The 19263-nt window shown below is 35.1% G+C and overlaps 2 protein-coding genes across 2 annotated transcripts; one reads left to right on the top strand and one right to left on the bottom strand.

Annotated features, from left to right (window-relative positions):
- Positions 1 to 467: 467 nt before the first annotated feature.
- LOC139970807 (leucine repeat adapter protein 25-like) lies at positions 468 to 10076 on the top strand. Its single transcript, XM_071976817.1, has 2 exons — positions 468 to 995; positions 6158 to 10076. Exons 1-2 carry the CDS (start codon positions 687 to 689, stop codon positions 6329 to 6331), a joined length of 483 nt encoding a protein of 160 aa, XP_071832918.1. The 5' UTR covers positions 468 to 686; the 3' UTR covers positions 6332 to 10076.
- On the bottom strand, positions 9831 to 19246 carry LOC139970806 (spermatogenesis-associated protein 7-like). Its single transcript, XM_071976816.1, has 10 exons — positions 19090 to 19246; positions 18655 to 18720; positions 18164 to 18253; positions 17355 to 17402; positions 16139 to 16281; positions 14919 to 15301; positions 13740 to 13922; positions 13557 to 13619; positions 13002 to 13137; positions 9831 to 12390 (listed from the first exon to the last, which is right to left on the bottom strand). The coding sequence occupies exons 1-10, from the start codon at positions 19112 to 19114 to the stop codon at positions 12328 to 12330; spliced, it is 1200 nt and encodes a 399-aa protein (XP_071832917.1). The 5' UTR covers positions 19115 to 19246; the 3' UTR covers positions 9831 to 12327.
- Positions 19247 to 19263: the final 17 nt, after the last annotated feature.

Here is a 19263-nt window from a genome sequence, read left to right on the forward strand (position 1 = left end):
ACTTGCCACGAACCTCCATTCAAAATAACCACCATGGTCTCCATCGTGGTTATTTTTGTTTTTCTTTAGTAAAAGTTTTGCTCACTAATGAGGTCATGCACGATGTTAAACATGAATGATATAAGCGAGACGTTTTTCTATCTTCATAAATATGTATTAACCATAGATATTGATAAGGATTCTATGGCATTAACACACCATAAAGGAGATTTTGGAGGTACTTGTGTCGTTCGATACTTATAGTAAAGGATTGTTTATTTTGACGTTTTCCTGCGCAGGTTGCAAACTAGTGACATATTTTACTTTCTCCATGTCTCTCCTATCTCTCAACAGTTGCAATTACGTATTTCCAAGCTGACAAAAGTTCATTTCACTATAAAGGAACCCACATGCTACAACAAAACTCAACTTTACGATTGTTGTTCACCGTTCGTTCGTTCGGTGACTGACTGAATGAACGGCGTTCCATATTTGTGAATATGTAGTATGTTTGTATAGTCTGCAGTCCCTGTACTGTGCAGTCTGTGTATCAAAACATTGTGTACAATATACATGTGTCAACTTTGGTATATGAATCGAAGCTGTGAGAGGATGACATACTGTAGTATGAGTCTGTTATAAGATTGGACATGAAACCACGTACATAGCTCAAGGCTACCACGCCTTACTCAATATTTTGTGATAAAATGGCTACTAAACCTTACGAACTACCTGGATTACCTGCTCTGCCAAAGAGTTTGAGTGCCTTATTAAATGCAAACAGTGGATCCTGGCGAGAGTCGGGAAGAATTCATGCCCATAGAACTAATATCCAAGACAGTTTGTCTTCGAATGGTAATGGAGGCGCAGCTGGACCACCATCGCCAACTGGTGTCGAATTAAATAGACAACCAAGTTACACAAACACAGAAGGAAAGGGGAAAGCCCCACCTCGCAGAATCGAGATTCCCAAAGGAAACTTGGACGCCGCACTTGCCCTGTTACGAAAGGAAATGGTAAGTCGGATCACATGAAAAGACAATACAATGTTACAAGTTTTGCTCATTGATGTTACTGTACCATTGGTTGAAAAGACTATGCCTAAATGTTAGTCACGCAAAAATTTGGCTGTAATGTTACATTGTATACTTTTCTGCTAACTGTATAGCCTAATGAGTTATAAGAATTAAGATTACCCTGTTGTTCGGGGATTGGCAATTTGGCTGTGATAAACTAACAACATGCTTCATCTTCTGCTGGGTGCACAGTTATTGTGCAGTCTGTATGCAACTGAAGAAGTTTGACCCCTCCCCACACTTTCATTCACCTTGATCTCTCATTCTCCTTCACACATTCTAACCCCTCCCCCATCTTATACATACTGAAATTGAAATCCTGGTTATTCAGTGTACAGTATAGCATGCTTAGAAGTTGTCATTAAAGGTCTAAGTAAGGTTAACTACAGTAGATGGATCTACAGTATATAAAGCAGTATGCTTACAGGTAGTTCCTTTGTGCCTTTACTGCTTTGTCAGATCAATTTGACTAGCAACAGACTTTGAAATACTTCCTTGCAAGTTTGTTTTTACAGTATGAAATATTACTGGTGCATTTCATTTAATTATCATTCAATAAAGACCTTGCATTTAGCGATTGATTTTGTCTTATCCTGTCAGATGGGGATCCATGGATGTTTAGGATGTACACCGCACCCTTTTCAACGCCACACAAAAACTAAAAACATGTTAGAATCACAACCTTGTATGCAGACATAATTATTGACCTAATTTATTGCCTAAATATGTTGAAGAATGTACAGTTGCATGTCAGAATTGTTTTTTGAATGGTGAGGACCTACATGTATTGGACTTGTCGGCTTCAACTAATCAGGAAAACACCCTCTCCATTTCAAAATTCTGCATTAGATCTGTCCATGACTAGTCCTACTTTATTTTTCGAAACCAACACAGTGCCTGGGAATTTAATGATCTATAGGCTAACTTTTTAAAGTATATACTGTTGCCTTTTCAATCTGCACAAGGAATGTTTGCAAAATTGAGGTGTTTTATTCAAATTTAGACAAACAATCAATACCTCAAGAAGCCCAAGTACCCAGATCTACTCGCTGAAGAAATCCGATAAAGTTATATCAACTTAAGGATGTCTACCTGTATCTGTTTGTCCCTCACATTTGAACTGAAACCACTCCAGTACAACTTCAGGTCTGTACCAAACACAATACTAAAACTATCTAAGACAGACCCAACTGCTATTTTTGCAAATTTCAATGAAAAATTAATTCATCAATATTATGTAGTCCTTGGTGTTTGGCAAGCATCATCAATCATTTTATCAGTCCTGCAACATTTGTAGTGTAATTTTGAGTGCAATTCTAACTAAAAGTAAACTTTGTGTATGAAACAGTATTCAAGTGCAAAACTTTGCAAATTACTGCAGGTACCCCTTAAAGGATATTCAGTTGTCAGATCATAATGTAATTCATCTATCTTTAAGAGTTCGAATATTTCATAAGTTGTAAGTTGAAAAACCCCATTTTAAGATCTTGTTCCTTATTCAAAATATATCGTGATTAAATGTAACCTATTGGCAGCTAAATCACCCCTACTCTCGGAAATGGATCACATAAGAGGTGGTACGTGATGTCTTCATGGTCTCGATGTCGTTCAAAGGTTTCACTTTCAAATTATAATCTTCTAGTTTATTCATCCTTGAGATGTGGCCATGGAATGGTTGGTTCGCTGTCAATGTAGCTATAGTATTTATAGTTTTTATTATTGTACAAATATGATATTCCTCAGTGGATAAATAACTTAAATATTGTGTAGAAAACCAAAATCATTTCAGCTTACTGCCATCATGACATTATTCACTCTGCTGTTACCATGGATGCATTCACAAACTCACATAATTTGACAAATTGTTATCTTTGCTAGTTATATACAAAATGTTTTAAGGATGTGGTTTTAACCTACAAAGGAGAAATATCCAACAATTTGTTTTAAGTGCTCAATCAACTTCAGCCACCAGAGTATCCCTGCAGGTTAATGATTGTACTACTCTCTGATACTGTAGAACAGGTTCTTAAAGGGATCCCCCCTCCCCCACTCCCCTCCCCGGCATTAACCAGCTCCCGGAAGATTTCAATCAGGCCCACAACATCTTTCTCTGATTAAGTGTGTAGGCCTTTTGGCTTCAACACCCTACAAGCCTACCAAGCATGTTGTTATATTAATTGCATAGTGAAATTTATTTCTGTCTGGCCCTTTGCTCCAAGCAATGTGTTTCTCTGGTCCTGGTAGGTTCTCCCAAGGTGGCCCACATGCCATATCCTGGCTGTCAAAGATTTTAGTCAGACCCATGGAATCTTACACTGATCAGGTACATAGTCTCTATATATAGGGTTCAACACCTTATCAGCCCACATAGCACAATCACATAGTGAGATTTGGATTCTATCTGGCCCTTTGCTCCAAAAAATGTTTTATTCTTTGGTCATGTACTTTGGAAATTCATGGAGAAACCCATGAACTGCACAATCATATAACAAACTGTGCATGTGACAGTGTTGCTTTGTAAATGGATGAATTACTCATTTGCATACATTGTAAGCAACATCACAGATGCCAAATTGTATCCTATTGTTTTGCTTACAGATATCTGTCTGCTTTCATGGTAAAATATTATATTTGTTGTGCAAATGTGTGCCTTAGCTTGTACCATGAAAATATATAACTTTCTTTCCTTTGTATGAAACTGTTCCAATGAATATTAAGTGCTCAATATATATTTCTTTTTCCATTTTAATATTGACATATTGTCCAGACATTTCAATTCATGGAATTGTAGTGTAATGCACTAAATTGAGCCATCTGTGATACTGTTCATGTACAATACTGTACTATCCCCTCAAACTTTACTGAAGGCCTCCTCCAAAGCCATCAGGAGGCATTTGAAGAATGTTGTAAATCTACTGTGATAGAAATAGCAGACATGTACATGCAGTAGTATGTATACACTACAGTATGTATGCTGTACATTGAGTGTCTGGTTATGACCTTGTGCATCTCTGCTTCGTTTAATGGTCTTCCTGGAATCTTAAGTGTAGTTGTGTGCATCATACCATGATAGGTAGGTGCATAATAAACCGATTAGGAACCACAATGCCTCCTTGTGCCATGATTCATGTATCTGGAATGCCCACCAGGCGCCACAGGCGGGTTCAAATTGTTATCTCAATCAGGTTGCTTTCATCATGGTTTCATTGCCTGCCTGGTATAGAACTGGTGCCATTCATCTATAGAAAAGATGGCAGGGGCCCTCAAAATCAAAAGTGAAAGTACTGTATCAAAATGATCATGTTGTGTAGTATCTAATCCCTTTCCCAGGGACATGTGATACTCATAATATAGTCATGATCGTATGGTTACAGTCTTGATGTAAGGAGACTGGGGGTGAGAGTGTATCGTGTTCTTTGGTTTTGCTCCTGGGGCTCTATCCTGGGTGTCTTTTCTTAAGAAGCATATGACAGGCTGCTATATAGTCATTCATCCATGTTCATTGATATCCAAACAGTCATGAACTGTATCTATGTGTACAGGTATTTCATGAATAATAAGGTGTGTAAGCCCTTTCATCCTCTTCCATTGTGAAAATCACTTTCTTCTCAAGCAGAATCAGAGGCAAAGATTTGTTGGAGAAAGAGGGGGGGGGGGGGGGGGGAGACTGAAGCCAAAGACAGTTATTTTTTGCAAGTTGCAAAACTTATTATGTTGTCGATTTTAAAAACACTATCAGTGTTAAAGGAATATTTTGACACATTAATTGAAGAAAAAAATTGTCCATACTGCTAGTTAAACATTCCATTCAGATTATGTCATTCCTAACTGAAGGCATGGTTGTTGTTGTTGTCCAGATATACCTTTTGTTTCTTCAAAAAAGTGGGTCACAGTGGGTGTTCTGTGATGTCATCCTGGTCTGTGTTCTTGGAAAGCTTTACTTTCCTTTTGCAGTGTTTGTTACGGATATATGATACATTTCAAACGTTTGCTGAGCTGTTAATGTTCTCTGAATTCAGCATGAAAAGATCTATACATAAATCGGAAAGAAAACTACGAAATTTTCACATAACATTACATCTTGATGTCGCTCTGTTTATCATTGCTGGATATCAGATCTCATCAAATTTTATATCATTGTGGTATATGAGCACATGTACCAATAATTTATGTGTAGTTTATAAATAAATAAAAAGAAAAAACTCTTGTTACTTTAGTACATCTGTAAAGCCGCTGATTCACACACTCCCATCCTTTTATAAATTTTCATACCCTTCTCTTTTTTTTAACCTCACACAAGAGCTGGGAAAGCCATTATTAATACAACTTTGCCTTGAGACCTAAACATCAACATATTTCATGGTCTAAATATGCCTTAATTTGCACCCTTTGATGTCTAACATTTTCTCTACGTGAGAGTTGACTCCAATGATTGGGAAGCATCCAATCCTTAATAAAAAATAATATTAACGAATTGATGATTCATTCCAAATGGTCACTGGTCACATCATTTTAATGTTACCCTTAAATTTCTGCAGTCATTGTTTCCTTTGATGGCGACATAGGTCTGTTTACATAAACTCAGCCTTTTTGTAGTATATATAGTCAGAATCTTTGGGTAACTTGGAAAGTAATTAGCAGTGTCTGGGTCAGGGCAAAATGTGCTAAATTACATTGCAAATCTCTGTTTGGAATATATTGTATAATGTTGGTATCTAGATAAATGGCTGAATGCACAATGTCAATTTGTTTGCAAAACAAACTGTAACAGATGTATACTATAAATCTACAATAAAAAGTAGAAAATGCATACATAAGGAATAATATATTACAATTGGTGAACAGTATATATGTATATCTGTACAAAAAATAATATTGAATTCCTTCGTTTATGTGAAATTGAAAACTTATATTGACTAATAAAATGTGAGCTTCATTATTGTGAAATTGAATTACTGAAAGGTATCATGGAATGTTTATCTACAAACAGTGACATTTAAGTTGCTAGAGAAGAAATGGAAAATAGCAGCACATCCTACATCCTAACTGTCACTAATTTAAATTTTAATGTAATTCAACTTTTTTTTTCCTTCATATTTCAGGTTGGTCTTCGACAGCTAGACATGTCCCTTCTCAGCCAACTGTGGGAATTGTACGAGGCAATACAAGATTATAAAGCTACCATGTCATATGGTGACAGCTCTATGGACTTTGACACAGAAGATTCCCAGTCTACAACCACACCCCTCTCACCACTACCACCAGATGATCCTTGATGACACCCCCCTCCCCTTGTCCCCATTTGTTGTTAACCAAACTCAATGCCATGTTTCATCTGTGCCAGTGAAGTAGCAGTTCTTGCAAAATCCTGTTTCAAAGGATGAATCAATATCTTGCCATTTTTTTTACCCATGGAAGAAGTATGGAACCCATTTGCCAGAAACGTTGGGTCCAGACTTAACGATGGAGAAATTTTCCTTCTTGGATTTTGAGACCACATAAATCAACTACCAGATACTTTGATTTGTGTGATCAGCGGTCTTTTACACTGTTCCAGAAGCAATGGATGATTCCATCTCGCGCTTTTGTTTATCACAACTTTTCACATGTATGTTAAAATGTTATAGAGTTAGTTTAATGGATAAAACTTTTCAATGAAATATTCTAAGGAGAGTACTTGAAAATCCCAAATACCAATTCTTTTGATTGGACTTGTAGCAGCCTTGCAGGTGAAACTGAAGAAGATACATCCGTTTTTTCAGCTTGGGTTGTGTTACGTATACACCTCAGTTTACCTGTCTCTATGACATGTTTTAACACTGTCCACCTACACTGTGTGATGTGTTAAAAAAAAGTGAAACATCATCAAGTTTAATTTTTCTTGAAATTTACTTCTGTGTTATTATTTCAGTCGCAAGGTAATACCCTTGTATGATAGACATATCCACCTTGAAGTTGTAATGTCAAATTACAGATTTTTAATATTTCTTTAGAATTTTGCAAGTATTCACCAAAACAGTCTTCATTAATGATAACAAAATTCAAGATTGTAGTATGATTATTTATTAAAGGTACTAAGTGTAGTGTTGTGCTGAAAGATGACCTTTTATTATAAAAGAGGCTTTATTGTTCAAGTTTATATCAGTTCTTTGTCTTTGTTTTTTATAATTTGGTATGAATTTCATTTTATTTATTTATTTTGCCACACATTTAAGTAAATGGTGCGGAGAGCCCTGGATATTTTTGTTTAATTGGCAACAAATGGTACAAAAAATGCTATATATCTGCAGTAAGTTGTTTTTTCCTTAAGTAGCAATTCAGCCATTTTGCTAAACTTTTGACATCTGAAACAAGTTATTAAAATATTGACTGAATCATATGTAAAGAAGAAGTTATTAGGTCTTGTTGGAACAGACTGATTGGAGACAAAAAAAGGATGGTTTGGGGGAGAGTGACAGAAGAGAATGAGAAAGCTCGGTAGATGTACAAGTACATGGTAGTTATAATGCATTTATAATTTAGTTATGTCCACTATCGTAGGTTTAAGGATTTTGATCATGTAAACTTAATTTTATGTGATGTGAGCAAGGTGTTGTGTGAAAAAAGGTTTACGTCATATTTTATGTTACAACATACACCTACTTCTGGCAAAATTAAGCTGCATATAATGTAATACAATCTTTAGAGAGTTCTAAAACTGTGCACATTGAGGCTTTCCTCTTGGCGAAAGATAATGGTAACCCCCCTCCCCACAGTGAGGAACACTGCTTGAATAATAGATGAAGGAATCTTGATCAGTTCCTGCTCTAATAGATCAAACAATGAAGCTGGTTAGGTGTGCAATGAATGCAACTCCCTTTAATACAATAACTTAACAAAAACCTTGTTTAAGATATTTTGCTATTGTTCCTATTGTGAATTACAATTCGTGCAATAGCTTCTCAACATGTGACTAAATGCTTCTTCTAGATGATGCCTCTGCTATTTCAAATAAATGATTGAGGTGTAAAATATTGCTTCTTAGAGAAGTAATTATAGTAGGTACTGCTTGTCCAGAGTTTAGTGCCTTTGAAGTAGAACACTTTAATAGCATCATAGAACTGAACCACGTACCACAAGATCCGTACAGAGTCATCATCAGATGGACTGTGGTATTGCATAAGAAGGTAAATGGCATTAGGATGTGGGAGTTCATTCAGCATTGACTGTATTAACCAAAGTAAATATATAGCACAGATTGAAAATATACGCTCACTCTTGGTCAATTTGTTGTGTAGATCAATTTGTGAAGACTAACATCGATATAAAAATGCTTGTCATAGATTGTAAAGAAACGCTAGTATTCAATTCTCAATCACGCTGACAGAAACTGCTTTTTCTTGATAGGTTGGAACCAAAGCGTTACATTTGTAAGAGTTTGACAAGGCTTTTCCTCAGATGTTTAGTATTGCAGTGTGATTTTAACAATAAAGCTATTCTGTTATGTTTAATTTGGAAGTTGTCGCAGGGTAAGACCAAGAAACCTCCAGTATGCAGAATGTCTTCATGTAACTGCACACTTACTGTATGCATCTTCCACATAAACCTTACATACAATGTAGTATTTTCTTATCAACAAGAGATTCTCACTAACTGCAAATGTTTTCTACATGTTATTACATGAAACAATGTGCAATATAGAGACAAGGAAGGCTATGAAACTGTAATATAAATTTGGTATATTATTCGCAGACCTAATGATCAGATTTCAATGTTTCTGATTTCTCTTTACTTCAGTTAGGTCCTGCAAACATCCTTGTCATGACTCACAAGCCTTAATGTTAATTGTCTCAGCTCTTTGAGTGAAGAGCAGGCTTTGGAATTGGCATCAGTAAGGTCATGGGAGGTCGTGGTTCTTCTTCCCAAACATTGGCACCAATGGAAAAGAAAAAGTTGTGTTACCAACGACATCATATATTGGGGAAGGGTTCCAGTTGTGCAAGAGTAAAGTCTGTTTTCACAGAGTGGAAAACCAAGGTTCAGTTACTGGAACATTTGCTGAAACTCCATTGCATGTTTGGTTTGTTTTATTCCACTGCCTTCCAAGATGGGCAGAAGGATCTTGGGGGAAGACAATTATTTATAGAGGAATGCTATACCTCTTCCCCCCCCCCCCTCTCCAACCCCTACCATGGCTCTGTAGCTTGTGCTACTGGGTAGAATGCAATTTACCATTACTCCTGATCAAAGTGGTTTGTTATTCACAAATACTAATGGGCATATTATTGAAATGCATGATTTTTCAGCATTTGTTTCGTGTCGGTGGACTTAATATAGTAACATCCAATGTTGGCATCAACCCCCAATTCACTTATTGTCAGTATTTTATGAAACTATGCATAGCAAGACTTTGTATTCGATGCTGTATTCTACAAGCTCCCTCATGGTGAGCTAAATTTGTAAAATGATTGCCTTTTTTCTCCAATAAAATAATAAAATATCTTTGAAAGAATGAAAATGGATATTCTGTACTTTCCTTTTTGTTTCCAATGATTTTCAATTTATAGTTTTGACTATTTGTGAATTCCATTTGCTAGATACAGATCAGAACAAAAGATTCTATTGTTCAGTATAGTAGACAAATAAAAAATGCATTCAGAATTATAACAAAAGACAATGCAGAAAATACTTTACATTGTCAGCCTTTGCATAACTGAAGAAAAGAAATATAACTCCATCCACAAAAAAATGAATAAGTAAATATCACACACAAAAATGAAACATGTTGAGTCAAGATTGAAGTAGCGATGGCAGATATTTTTTTATTTTGATGAATGATTAAATTCAAATAATTACACAAGGCACATGACAATGAAAGACAGGCTGGCAGTAATGTCCACAAATAGATAGAGGTTAACAGTTGGTTACCATTAGGTACAGTAACTTGTTACCAAAACATCCATTTGACTTACACTTGGATAAGCTAAGGACATTTGAAAGTTACTAGCCTGATATCCTAGCAAAATTCATCAAAAGAAAAAGGAGGCATGATTGTCATAATTGAGAATTTAACAATTGGCTAATAAGGCTGTAAGCACTTTAATCTCCAAATGTGTGTATGATTATAACAGAGGTAAATGTGTTTTGTCGTTCTTGGCTACTAAATTACTAGTAGAGGGTATGCCTGCTGTAAAGAAAGTAACATAACATGGGGGGGGGGGGGAGAATTAAAAATGTTAGTATATATATATAATCTGCTAAGACCAAATAAGGTGGTGGAATGTAACCAAAGTTATAAAAAGATGAACTAGGGTCTAGTTTGTTCAATAGTTTCTTCAATAGTACACAATTTATTTCAAATGTATCACAAGCCGCTATGTTGATGCAACTGCACAAAGTTAAATCCTAGGTAAGGCCAACAAGAAAACACCCAACAACTGTGTGTTAAGCGTTTACCAGTCAACAAAGTTGACAAAACACGTTGACAGTAGCTGAAAAAATCACTGACGTTATAAGGACATCTATCAAGTTCTGCATTATATTCCTACCAACTTGGCAAGATATGAATTAATATGTGATACCCTTTGTTTGTACCATTCAACAATAGTTTCAGCATTTGATACCAGTTTGCTAGCTTTTAACATTAATGTTATGACAGATGTGTAATGCCACAGGAAGTTTATTTGCCTAGCTCCAAAAAAAAAGAAACACAGAAAAGTAATCTTTGCTTAAAGTCTTCGATTATAGTAAGTTTAAGCTTGTCTCTAGACTGTTAAGTGATCATAATTTGATTTCTTACAGACCATTTACACACAATTGCTAAAACTGTGAGTTTGGTATCAAACATACCACCTACGTTTGTTACAGCTTCTCACAAACGACACAAAGACCGATATTCAGTAGGAAAATAATTTGACTTCATGGCTTCAAATACCACATTTTCAATTTATATAATAAATTATCGATTGATATATTATAGACCAAATGTTGGCACCAACTTCTTAAGTAGGCCTACACACCTCCTCATTGGCAACACCAAAGTCAACACTCAATAGGAAAATTTAGGATTTACTGCTTTAAATTACAATGATTACAAATTTTTAATTTAATTATCAATTGATATATTATAGACAAACTGCTGGCACTGACTTGTTAAGTAGTCCTACACACCTCCTCATTAGCAACACCAAAGTCAACACTCAATAGGAAAATATAGGATTTACTGCTTCAAATACAATGTTTTATAATCCATGAAAGACATTAATTTTGATATTTTTTAGACAATTATGTTATAGACCGATGCATGCAACACCCACAACAGCAAGTTATAGATCAAAAATGGACGGGACAATCTACTTTAGTACACAGCTCATCACAAACAATACAAAATCATTTTTCGATAGGGGAACATATAGGACTTTTATGGCTTCAAAATACCATGTTTAAACCTTATCACTTTGCCGAAGACAAATGGTGCCCAAATTCATTTCATCAAGCATGGATTGAAAAAGCTGGCATCACTCTTTCAGCACTTTTTTCTGAATGATCAGATATGAAAACTAATATTCCACTAAAAGTCAGCCTTTATTTGACCTTACAACAGCTATTGTAAACAAGCATGAGATACACACTAAAGCAAGATAGAAAACTTGGCGCTTTTCTTTAAGCGGCAGAATTGAGACAGTTTAGAAAGGAGCCTAGGGTTGTTTGGTTAAAATGGCATCTGAGGATTAGAAGTCCTGTGCCCTTCACCAACTAACCTATCCAGTACTTAGTTGCAATGAATCGGTTCCTTTGTAGGCATTAACAGTTAATAATACTCCCAACAAAGTTCCACAAAGTCAGAAAGGTAAAATCCCTTGAGCAATTCACTCATATTACCAAAACTGTTTTTGTTACAAAAATATCTTATTTCCATCTTTAATACCTTGTCTACAACCTTAAATATCTAAGCTATATGTTAATAATTATATTTTTAAAAGCTTTATAAAAAGAAAAGCTGATGAAAATGCCACTGTGTTAGTAAGGAAAGTTAAGGATAAGGTATTGCAGTTAGAAGATAGTGAAGAGTTAGGCTTCAACACATCCTTTTCAGGGTTTTTATTTCACTTCAAGAATAATTTTTTTAAAGTTATACACAGCACATACAATGACATACAAGAACAGATATTTATTTCAATGATGATACCACCTCAGAGTGAAACACGCTAACATTGCGCACCACTATGGAGCATGTTACGAAAACTTCTGGTTACTTCTCATCACCATGGCAACTATTTATGGAGATGGATTGTTAAGTTTCTTCTGGTATTGCCAAATCTTGCTGTAGTTGCTGCATTAACATCTGCATTCTTCTCTGTGAGCAAAGCAAGAAAAAAATTCAGCATTTTTGTGCCTTGTCAATATTTTGGTGTTAAACTTGGATCTGCTTTCTTAATAATTATTTCCATTTTATCAGACATGCTTATGTTGTGTACAATCAGTCTTGCAACAAAAGTATTTTATCAGATTGGATTTTCATTTCTCAGGGTCAGTCTTCCTAATTTGTTAATTATCGATTGTCATAAACACAAGATCTAAGGATTAAATAAATATGTCAAAACCACAAATCTATTGTAAACATAAAGCAGATGCTTTACGTTTACAAAAGTTTTGCACTTTCCTGAATAATCTTAAGTGGTTCATTTATGCACGACTAATATATGACATCTGATATCTTTGTGTAGCATCATAGGGTTTGAACACTTAACCTAACAGGCTTGAAATGAATTAGTTTGAAAGTTGAAGCTCACAAAAATGTTTTAAAAAAATATCAAAAATAATGAAAACTACTGTATTTCCATTATTAAAACTAAACAATTTACGTTATTAATCGAAAGAAACATGTTCCTGCTACATTGATGACAAGGCCTGTTTAATTGGTGGCAATGAAAATTGAAACACAAGTGGAGGGAACATTGGTATTACCTCATCCAGCTTGTCCTTATTTCTTTCAATGTGCGCCTCAAAGACCTGTTTTAAGACTGTGTTGGTGTATATGCCCCGGTTTAATACATCGTTAGTTACATCCGTCACAAACTCTAGATACCGTAATTCTTCCTCTCTGCGAAGAAAGCAATAAACTTTGATGAGTGATATTGTGAAAATAGCACTGTAAATTAAAAGTGTGCAGTTGTTGTGTAAAGACAGGTGAATCAAGAGATCTAATAACTGTGCTGATTAACTGGTGTGAACAAATTTTAACATATTTATAAAATTTTGTAAGCCTAGATAGGATAATGATTAAACATGTATGGTCTGATATAATTTCAAGATGTTAGACTTAAAGAACTAACAAAAACATTCTACAAGTGTCCTGGCTTCAAAATCATCTCTGTGGCTTTAAAAGCAAAAGTCCAAGTTACACATCAATTATTTTAAATATATGTATTTCAATAGAGAATATGAATATGCTCATTTTGAATTCTGGTTAAATGAAAGTAAGAAAATGAAACCAAATTATCCCTGATATGAATTACTCACTCTTCTCTCATCCGTTTCTCATTCTGTGATCTGCTCCTATAGGTCATGGTCTCTAACCGAGCACTGTGAAGAGAAAACCGCAGGATGCAGAAACATTATTTATGACTCTTTTTTTTTCAAAGAAATAGACTGGAGAATGAAGGAAGGGTTTGGTAAGTTACAAACTCAATCAGGGTACGGTACCTATAAATCGGTAAATCTTTAGTATCTCTGAAATGGTCTTCTGTTGTTTCTGCTTCTCCGTCGAGATGTAGATTATTTACTCTCTCTGCTTGCTCCTCCACCCATCGAATGTGATCCTCTTTCCTCTTGTCCACCGATTCCATCTCGTCCTCTTCGATGTACTCTCGTTCCGGTCTGCTTGGTCTGCAGATGAGAAAGTAATCACTTACCATGATATGCCATCGTATTCACTAAACTAATTAGGATCTTACTTTTCTCCTCTTACCTGTCCCCAAACAACATATGCACTCCAATCTACCTTAAGAGGTTGACTTTAGGCTAAAAACTTAATTTTGATATGTTGCAGACTGTTGAAAACCACTTCTATCAGTTCAGGTTATATTTCTATAACACTTTTTAAGGTCTGAGAAATGACCCTTTAAGCAGCAGAGGTTCACCAGTTAAAGTGACTGGACAATGTAGTCTAATACACAGACCATTGGATGAGTTCCTATGATACAACTCAATAGCAAAACGTTACACTTTCATGGCCTATAATGTTAGAAATTAGTCAAGGACAAATGGTGTTGAATATCATTCAAACGTGCTCTGTTGTTTATTTGAAGCTAAAATGACATGTTTTGGTTGAGTTATTAGAAATTTTTGAAACAATGGATTAACATCAACATTAAAGGCAGGCACTGAGGAGACAACATCATCACAATTGTAGCCTTAAAGGAGCATTCCAGAGGTTTAACATATTTTAAATGTTAATACCTGAAAACCAGCATAGCTAGAGAAACATTGCTGGCACTCAAAAAAAAAATTCTTGGGACTTTAAACATATCAAGATTAAACTTCTGCCTCAAGTCATTATTGAAGTTACCCAAATTGGTTACATTTAGTACTGTGCCTCAAGTTACCCATTTCACCCATTCTTACTGTACTAGTGGAGAATATTTGAAATTGTGGTTTTCATCTAAGTCTCAGTCATTGCATTGAAAAGTAACAGAGGTTCTGCAGGTATTAAAAAAATTATTCTGAAGCTAATTGGAATAGAAGAATACATTCTAAGTTTTGAGTATCTGCATGGTTGAAGCCAGTTATTAGAAACCCCAACCAGGGAATAACTTCTTTCACTACAAGCAATAAAAGTAGCAAAATGTAAAAAATGATGATCAGCTGACTAAAATCATTCACCTTCTGTCTCTTTCGATTTCCTTTTTCGGCTTGGTTCTTTCAACTTCCTCCATTGACCTCGGAGTGACCGACTGCCTCTCTTTCCTCTTGGGTGGATTGTAGTATTTTGATTGAGCTAATCTGGACGTTGCTGCCGTTTTCAAAAATCTTGGCGTGTGAGATTTCCCGCTATCGGTGAACCTTGTGGCCATTGTATCTAGAAGGTCATGTGACTGACTGACACGACTACGTAACAGCATCTGCGAGGAATTTCTGCCTCCGTTCGAAATATTGTTTTGGCCGGATCTGTGTCTAGGATACGCCGGCGATGAACGAGCTGTTTGGTAGTGAATGTCATCACCATTGATGTCAAGGTGCATATCAAAGTCTTCCACAGACAGATCCTAACATTACAAAGATGATTGGAAAAGGAAACTATAACTTTAGTATCTAGCAGTACATGTGAATTCTTCTGACTAACCAGCCATCCCTTTTAATTATTTGTTTAAGATATTTTATTATTGGCTGCAAGTAAACAAACCAAACTAAATCCTAAATACTGAGGAATTTTGCATAAATTCAGAACTTCCATATGAAGATCTAACAATCCAATCATTTGAGAAGCAAAGAGATTAAGGCCGAATGACACATGGCCAATTAATCTCTTTTACGAGATATCTTTTTCATAACAAACAATTCCATTCTTCAGGTATATCATATATTGCTGTAGTAATTACTTTTTCAAAACAATGTTTCTTAGCTGTCTGGGTACAAGTATGTAGTACTCAGAAGGGCGATGTAAACAAAGAGACACTGTGCACAAGGAAATTAATTTCCCAGGAACTTCAACAGTAAACAATCAACATTAGAACATAGAATAAAGGTTGTCTATGCAACAAGACAGTTACCTTTGTGACATGCTGTGATGCTTCCCCCCAAAACCCACCCATCGTAAACAAATAGAAGAAATAGGTGTTCTTTATATGCTCCATAGTACCATAGTCTCAAATATTTAAAATTTCAGAAAACTGGTTCTCTGACAACCTTAGCAATTTTGTTAGTATCAAACAATAATTGCAGGGGAATATTTTCAAGTGATGGCCTGATTCTGACAGCTACTAATAAATTTAACAAAATAAAATAAAAATATCTGGACATACAAATACAGTTGATGACAGTATTGTTATAAGGTGTGATTCAAGATATACCTATTAGCTATTATAGACAAATTCTGAGCTTACCCCATCAAGGTACCGATCCAGCTTGGCAGGAGATGTTGGAGCAGAGGCTGAATAACCGAGATGATTGGCCGTCATCGGGGCTGATGAGGGTCTAGACGGTTTGCCACCTTTCTGCATGACTTGTCTTCTCAGTTGATCTCTTTCTACAATGAATATTAATTATGAATTTATGACTTACTTCAAATAATAAAAAAAATATGACATAACCAACAACACCATCAATGCGATACAAATATATGTACACAACAGACCTTACTAATATTGATTGTGAGTTCTGGTTGCTTTTCAATCCAAGATTATGAACAGTTTCAAATGAATGAAACAGGTGGAGGGTGAGTGGGAATTTGCACCTTATTTTACATTATATGATAAAATTTGATATTAAGATATGGCAACAAACATTTACAATGCAATCCTAGTACAACAAAGTCATGTATAACCATATATGTCATGTATAACCAAGTCATGTATAACCATGTATAACCATGTGTACCATATAAACATTTAACAATTATGATATGTAAGTTTGCTATAACACAACAGCTTGAATTGTGCGAACTTTACAGATCAGTTATTAGTTTTATTGGAACGAAATGGAACTTATGGGCCCTAATGGTTAACTATTGCCCTAACATGTTGAGTTTCTATTGTGTACAAGCACGTATGTCTACTGCTTACCATGTTTCCCCAAATTATTCCAAAACTATTTACGTATAATAATCACCAATTAATTCAAACAAGGGCCTTGAAAGCTTTGTGTTATAAATTCTTCCTCTTTTCACCACTAAAACCTATGTCAGAAAAAGCCTATGGAAAGTACAGAAAGTAAAGACTGGATTGTCTGAAAATTTGGTGAAAGGACATTGTCTGTACATGGAAAAAAATGAAATTTGCTATACTGTGGTGTAGTATACATATTGATTTTTTCATACTTTAGTGTAATTTGCAATTGTAATTACCACTATAATTGTCCTTACATTATACAACTTGTTTTATAACGTGGAATACGGTATTGCAAAAACCGATTGCTTTGTAATCTGTGAAAACAAAAATTTTCTCACATTCATTAATTGAATTTGAAATACTGGACTGCTAGAAAGCAAAATGTACAGTGTGATACAATCCTAAGGCAATGAATGGCCTGATTTCAGGTCCAGATAATTCAGGGTCTACATTATACAATTCCAGGATTTACTGCAAATCGACTGACACTTACTGACAGTACTCGATGTCCATGTCTTGGGAACAGAGTTGTCTATTCTGGCTGAAAATTAAAAATAAAAGAAAAACAAGTTTTGTCTGAGTAGTTGGACTATTCAGTGTTTGTTAAATTCTGGATATAAAAACTTGAGTGTAAGTCTTGCAGGTCAGATCATACAGGCTTCAAAAGGTGTCCGTGAGGATTAACTCAAAGAAAAAAAAAAGAATATGATTACAAACTTACATTATCAAAAAGAATTTTCTTTCATGTAACTTCACAAATTTTAATAATTTATTACACTGCAGGCTTGTTCTCTCAAAACAGAGCCTGGTTTTAAAAAATTGAAGTTTGGTATAGAAATGCAATCACTCTTCTCTTAATAAATTCATCAACTGAAATTAAAAGAAATGATGTTGTACAAAAACATACTTTGTCTTTAAGTTGATCCTAAAAATGGCAGATTTTTCATACTTTTTAAGTTCTAAGCATGATATGATATTATATCATTTGAGGCTCTAGAAAAACTGGTTGTTACAGTAGCAACAGTGACAATACAACAAAACTAATTCCCAATCAAAATAAATTGATAGAAGTTTCATATTTGGGCATTCTTGAGGATAACCTTTTAATTTTCAACTGAGTGAATACTCTGTATGTTGGATGACAGTCTCTTACTTGTAGTTAATATTACAAAACTCTGTGTATCAAGTTTTGCCAAATAGTACCATATCTGTCAATAAATCATATTTTTTGGATGCACATTTGGAACTAGACATCTCAAACAGTGCAAACCTTTCCACTGATGCAATCCACACATTACTCACATTTCACTGAGTGCATCTTCCTGGAATGAGCCACCATATTGTCCAGTATCATGTCTTGTGAAGATAACCTCTTGCAAGTTGGAGAAAAAGCTGATAAGACAATCAAAGTTGACAATGATGTAGGTTTAGTAAGCAGTTTGATAGTCAATAATCGCTGACTGAATGAACAATATACAATGATTATGGTGGAACACCAATATATATCACGTCTTCTTGTTGCATTTGTATGGAAAAATGTACTAGTTATGATCATAAAATATCTTGGCAGGAAATACACTATCATTTTAAAATTTTAGAAAAGAGAGATATGCAAACAGCTGCTTTAAGCCCTTGCAGCAAAGATACAAATTGGAATAACTAGTGACATTAATGAGTCTGTGAGAAACATAGTAGTATGATCCTTCCAAATTATGCAAATAACCAATAACTGATGTTAGTTATTTGACACAGAGTGATGTAGTGCTGAGTCATTTTTTTTAACTATAACTTACCATTGCTTTTTACAGATACATGGCCCTTCATGTGTCCCATATTGGCTGAATAGGGAGAACTTTTACCTATACCAAAAGAATGGGAAATATGATGAATCTTGGAAATTAAGAAAACACTGAATACATTATAATATGATACAAAATACTTTAAAAAAAGAAGATATGTAAGGCACCTAATAAATCTCACAGGTTGTGGATCAAAATAATCAGCCAAATCATACTAGCCCTTTGTCCTGGTACTGTACAACTACTGTACTACTAGTCGTAGTACAGTAGTAGTTGTACCAAAGCTAGGGAGAGTTTGCTGCACATAGCCTAACTTGGTATAGCCTACTGAGTATAGGCTAAGCCTAACCTTGTACTAAGTCAGTTCACTTGATGAAAATATGACTAAAATTCTCCCTCGGCTACAGAAAATAAACAAATGCCCCTCACCTTGCTTCTTCTGACTTGAGGTCATGTCCCTGTGAGGTGGTTCGGCATTATTCAGAAAGCATCACTCTTGTGTTGTTGTTTCAAATATTACAAACGAGAACATATTTACAGATCTTCTGGTTGTTGCCAAAGAGAATGTATACAACTTTGGGTTAAAGGTCATGAGACGTGTTA

This window comes from Apostichopus japonicus, chromosome 8 (assembly GCF_037975245.1).
Source record: "Apostichopus japonicus isolate 1M-3 chromosome 8, ASM3797524v1, whole genome shotgun sequence".
Classification (NCBI taxonomy): Eukaryota; Metazoa; Echinodermata; class Holothuroidea; order Aspidochirotida; family Stichopodidae; genus Apostichopus; species Apostichopus japonicus.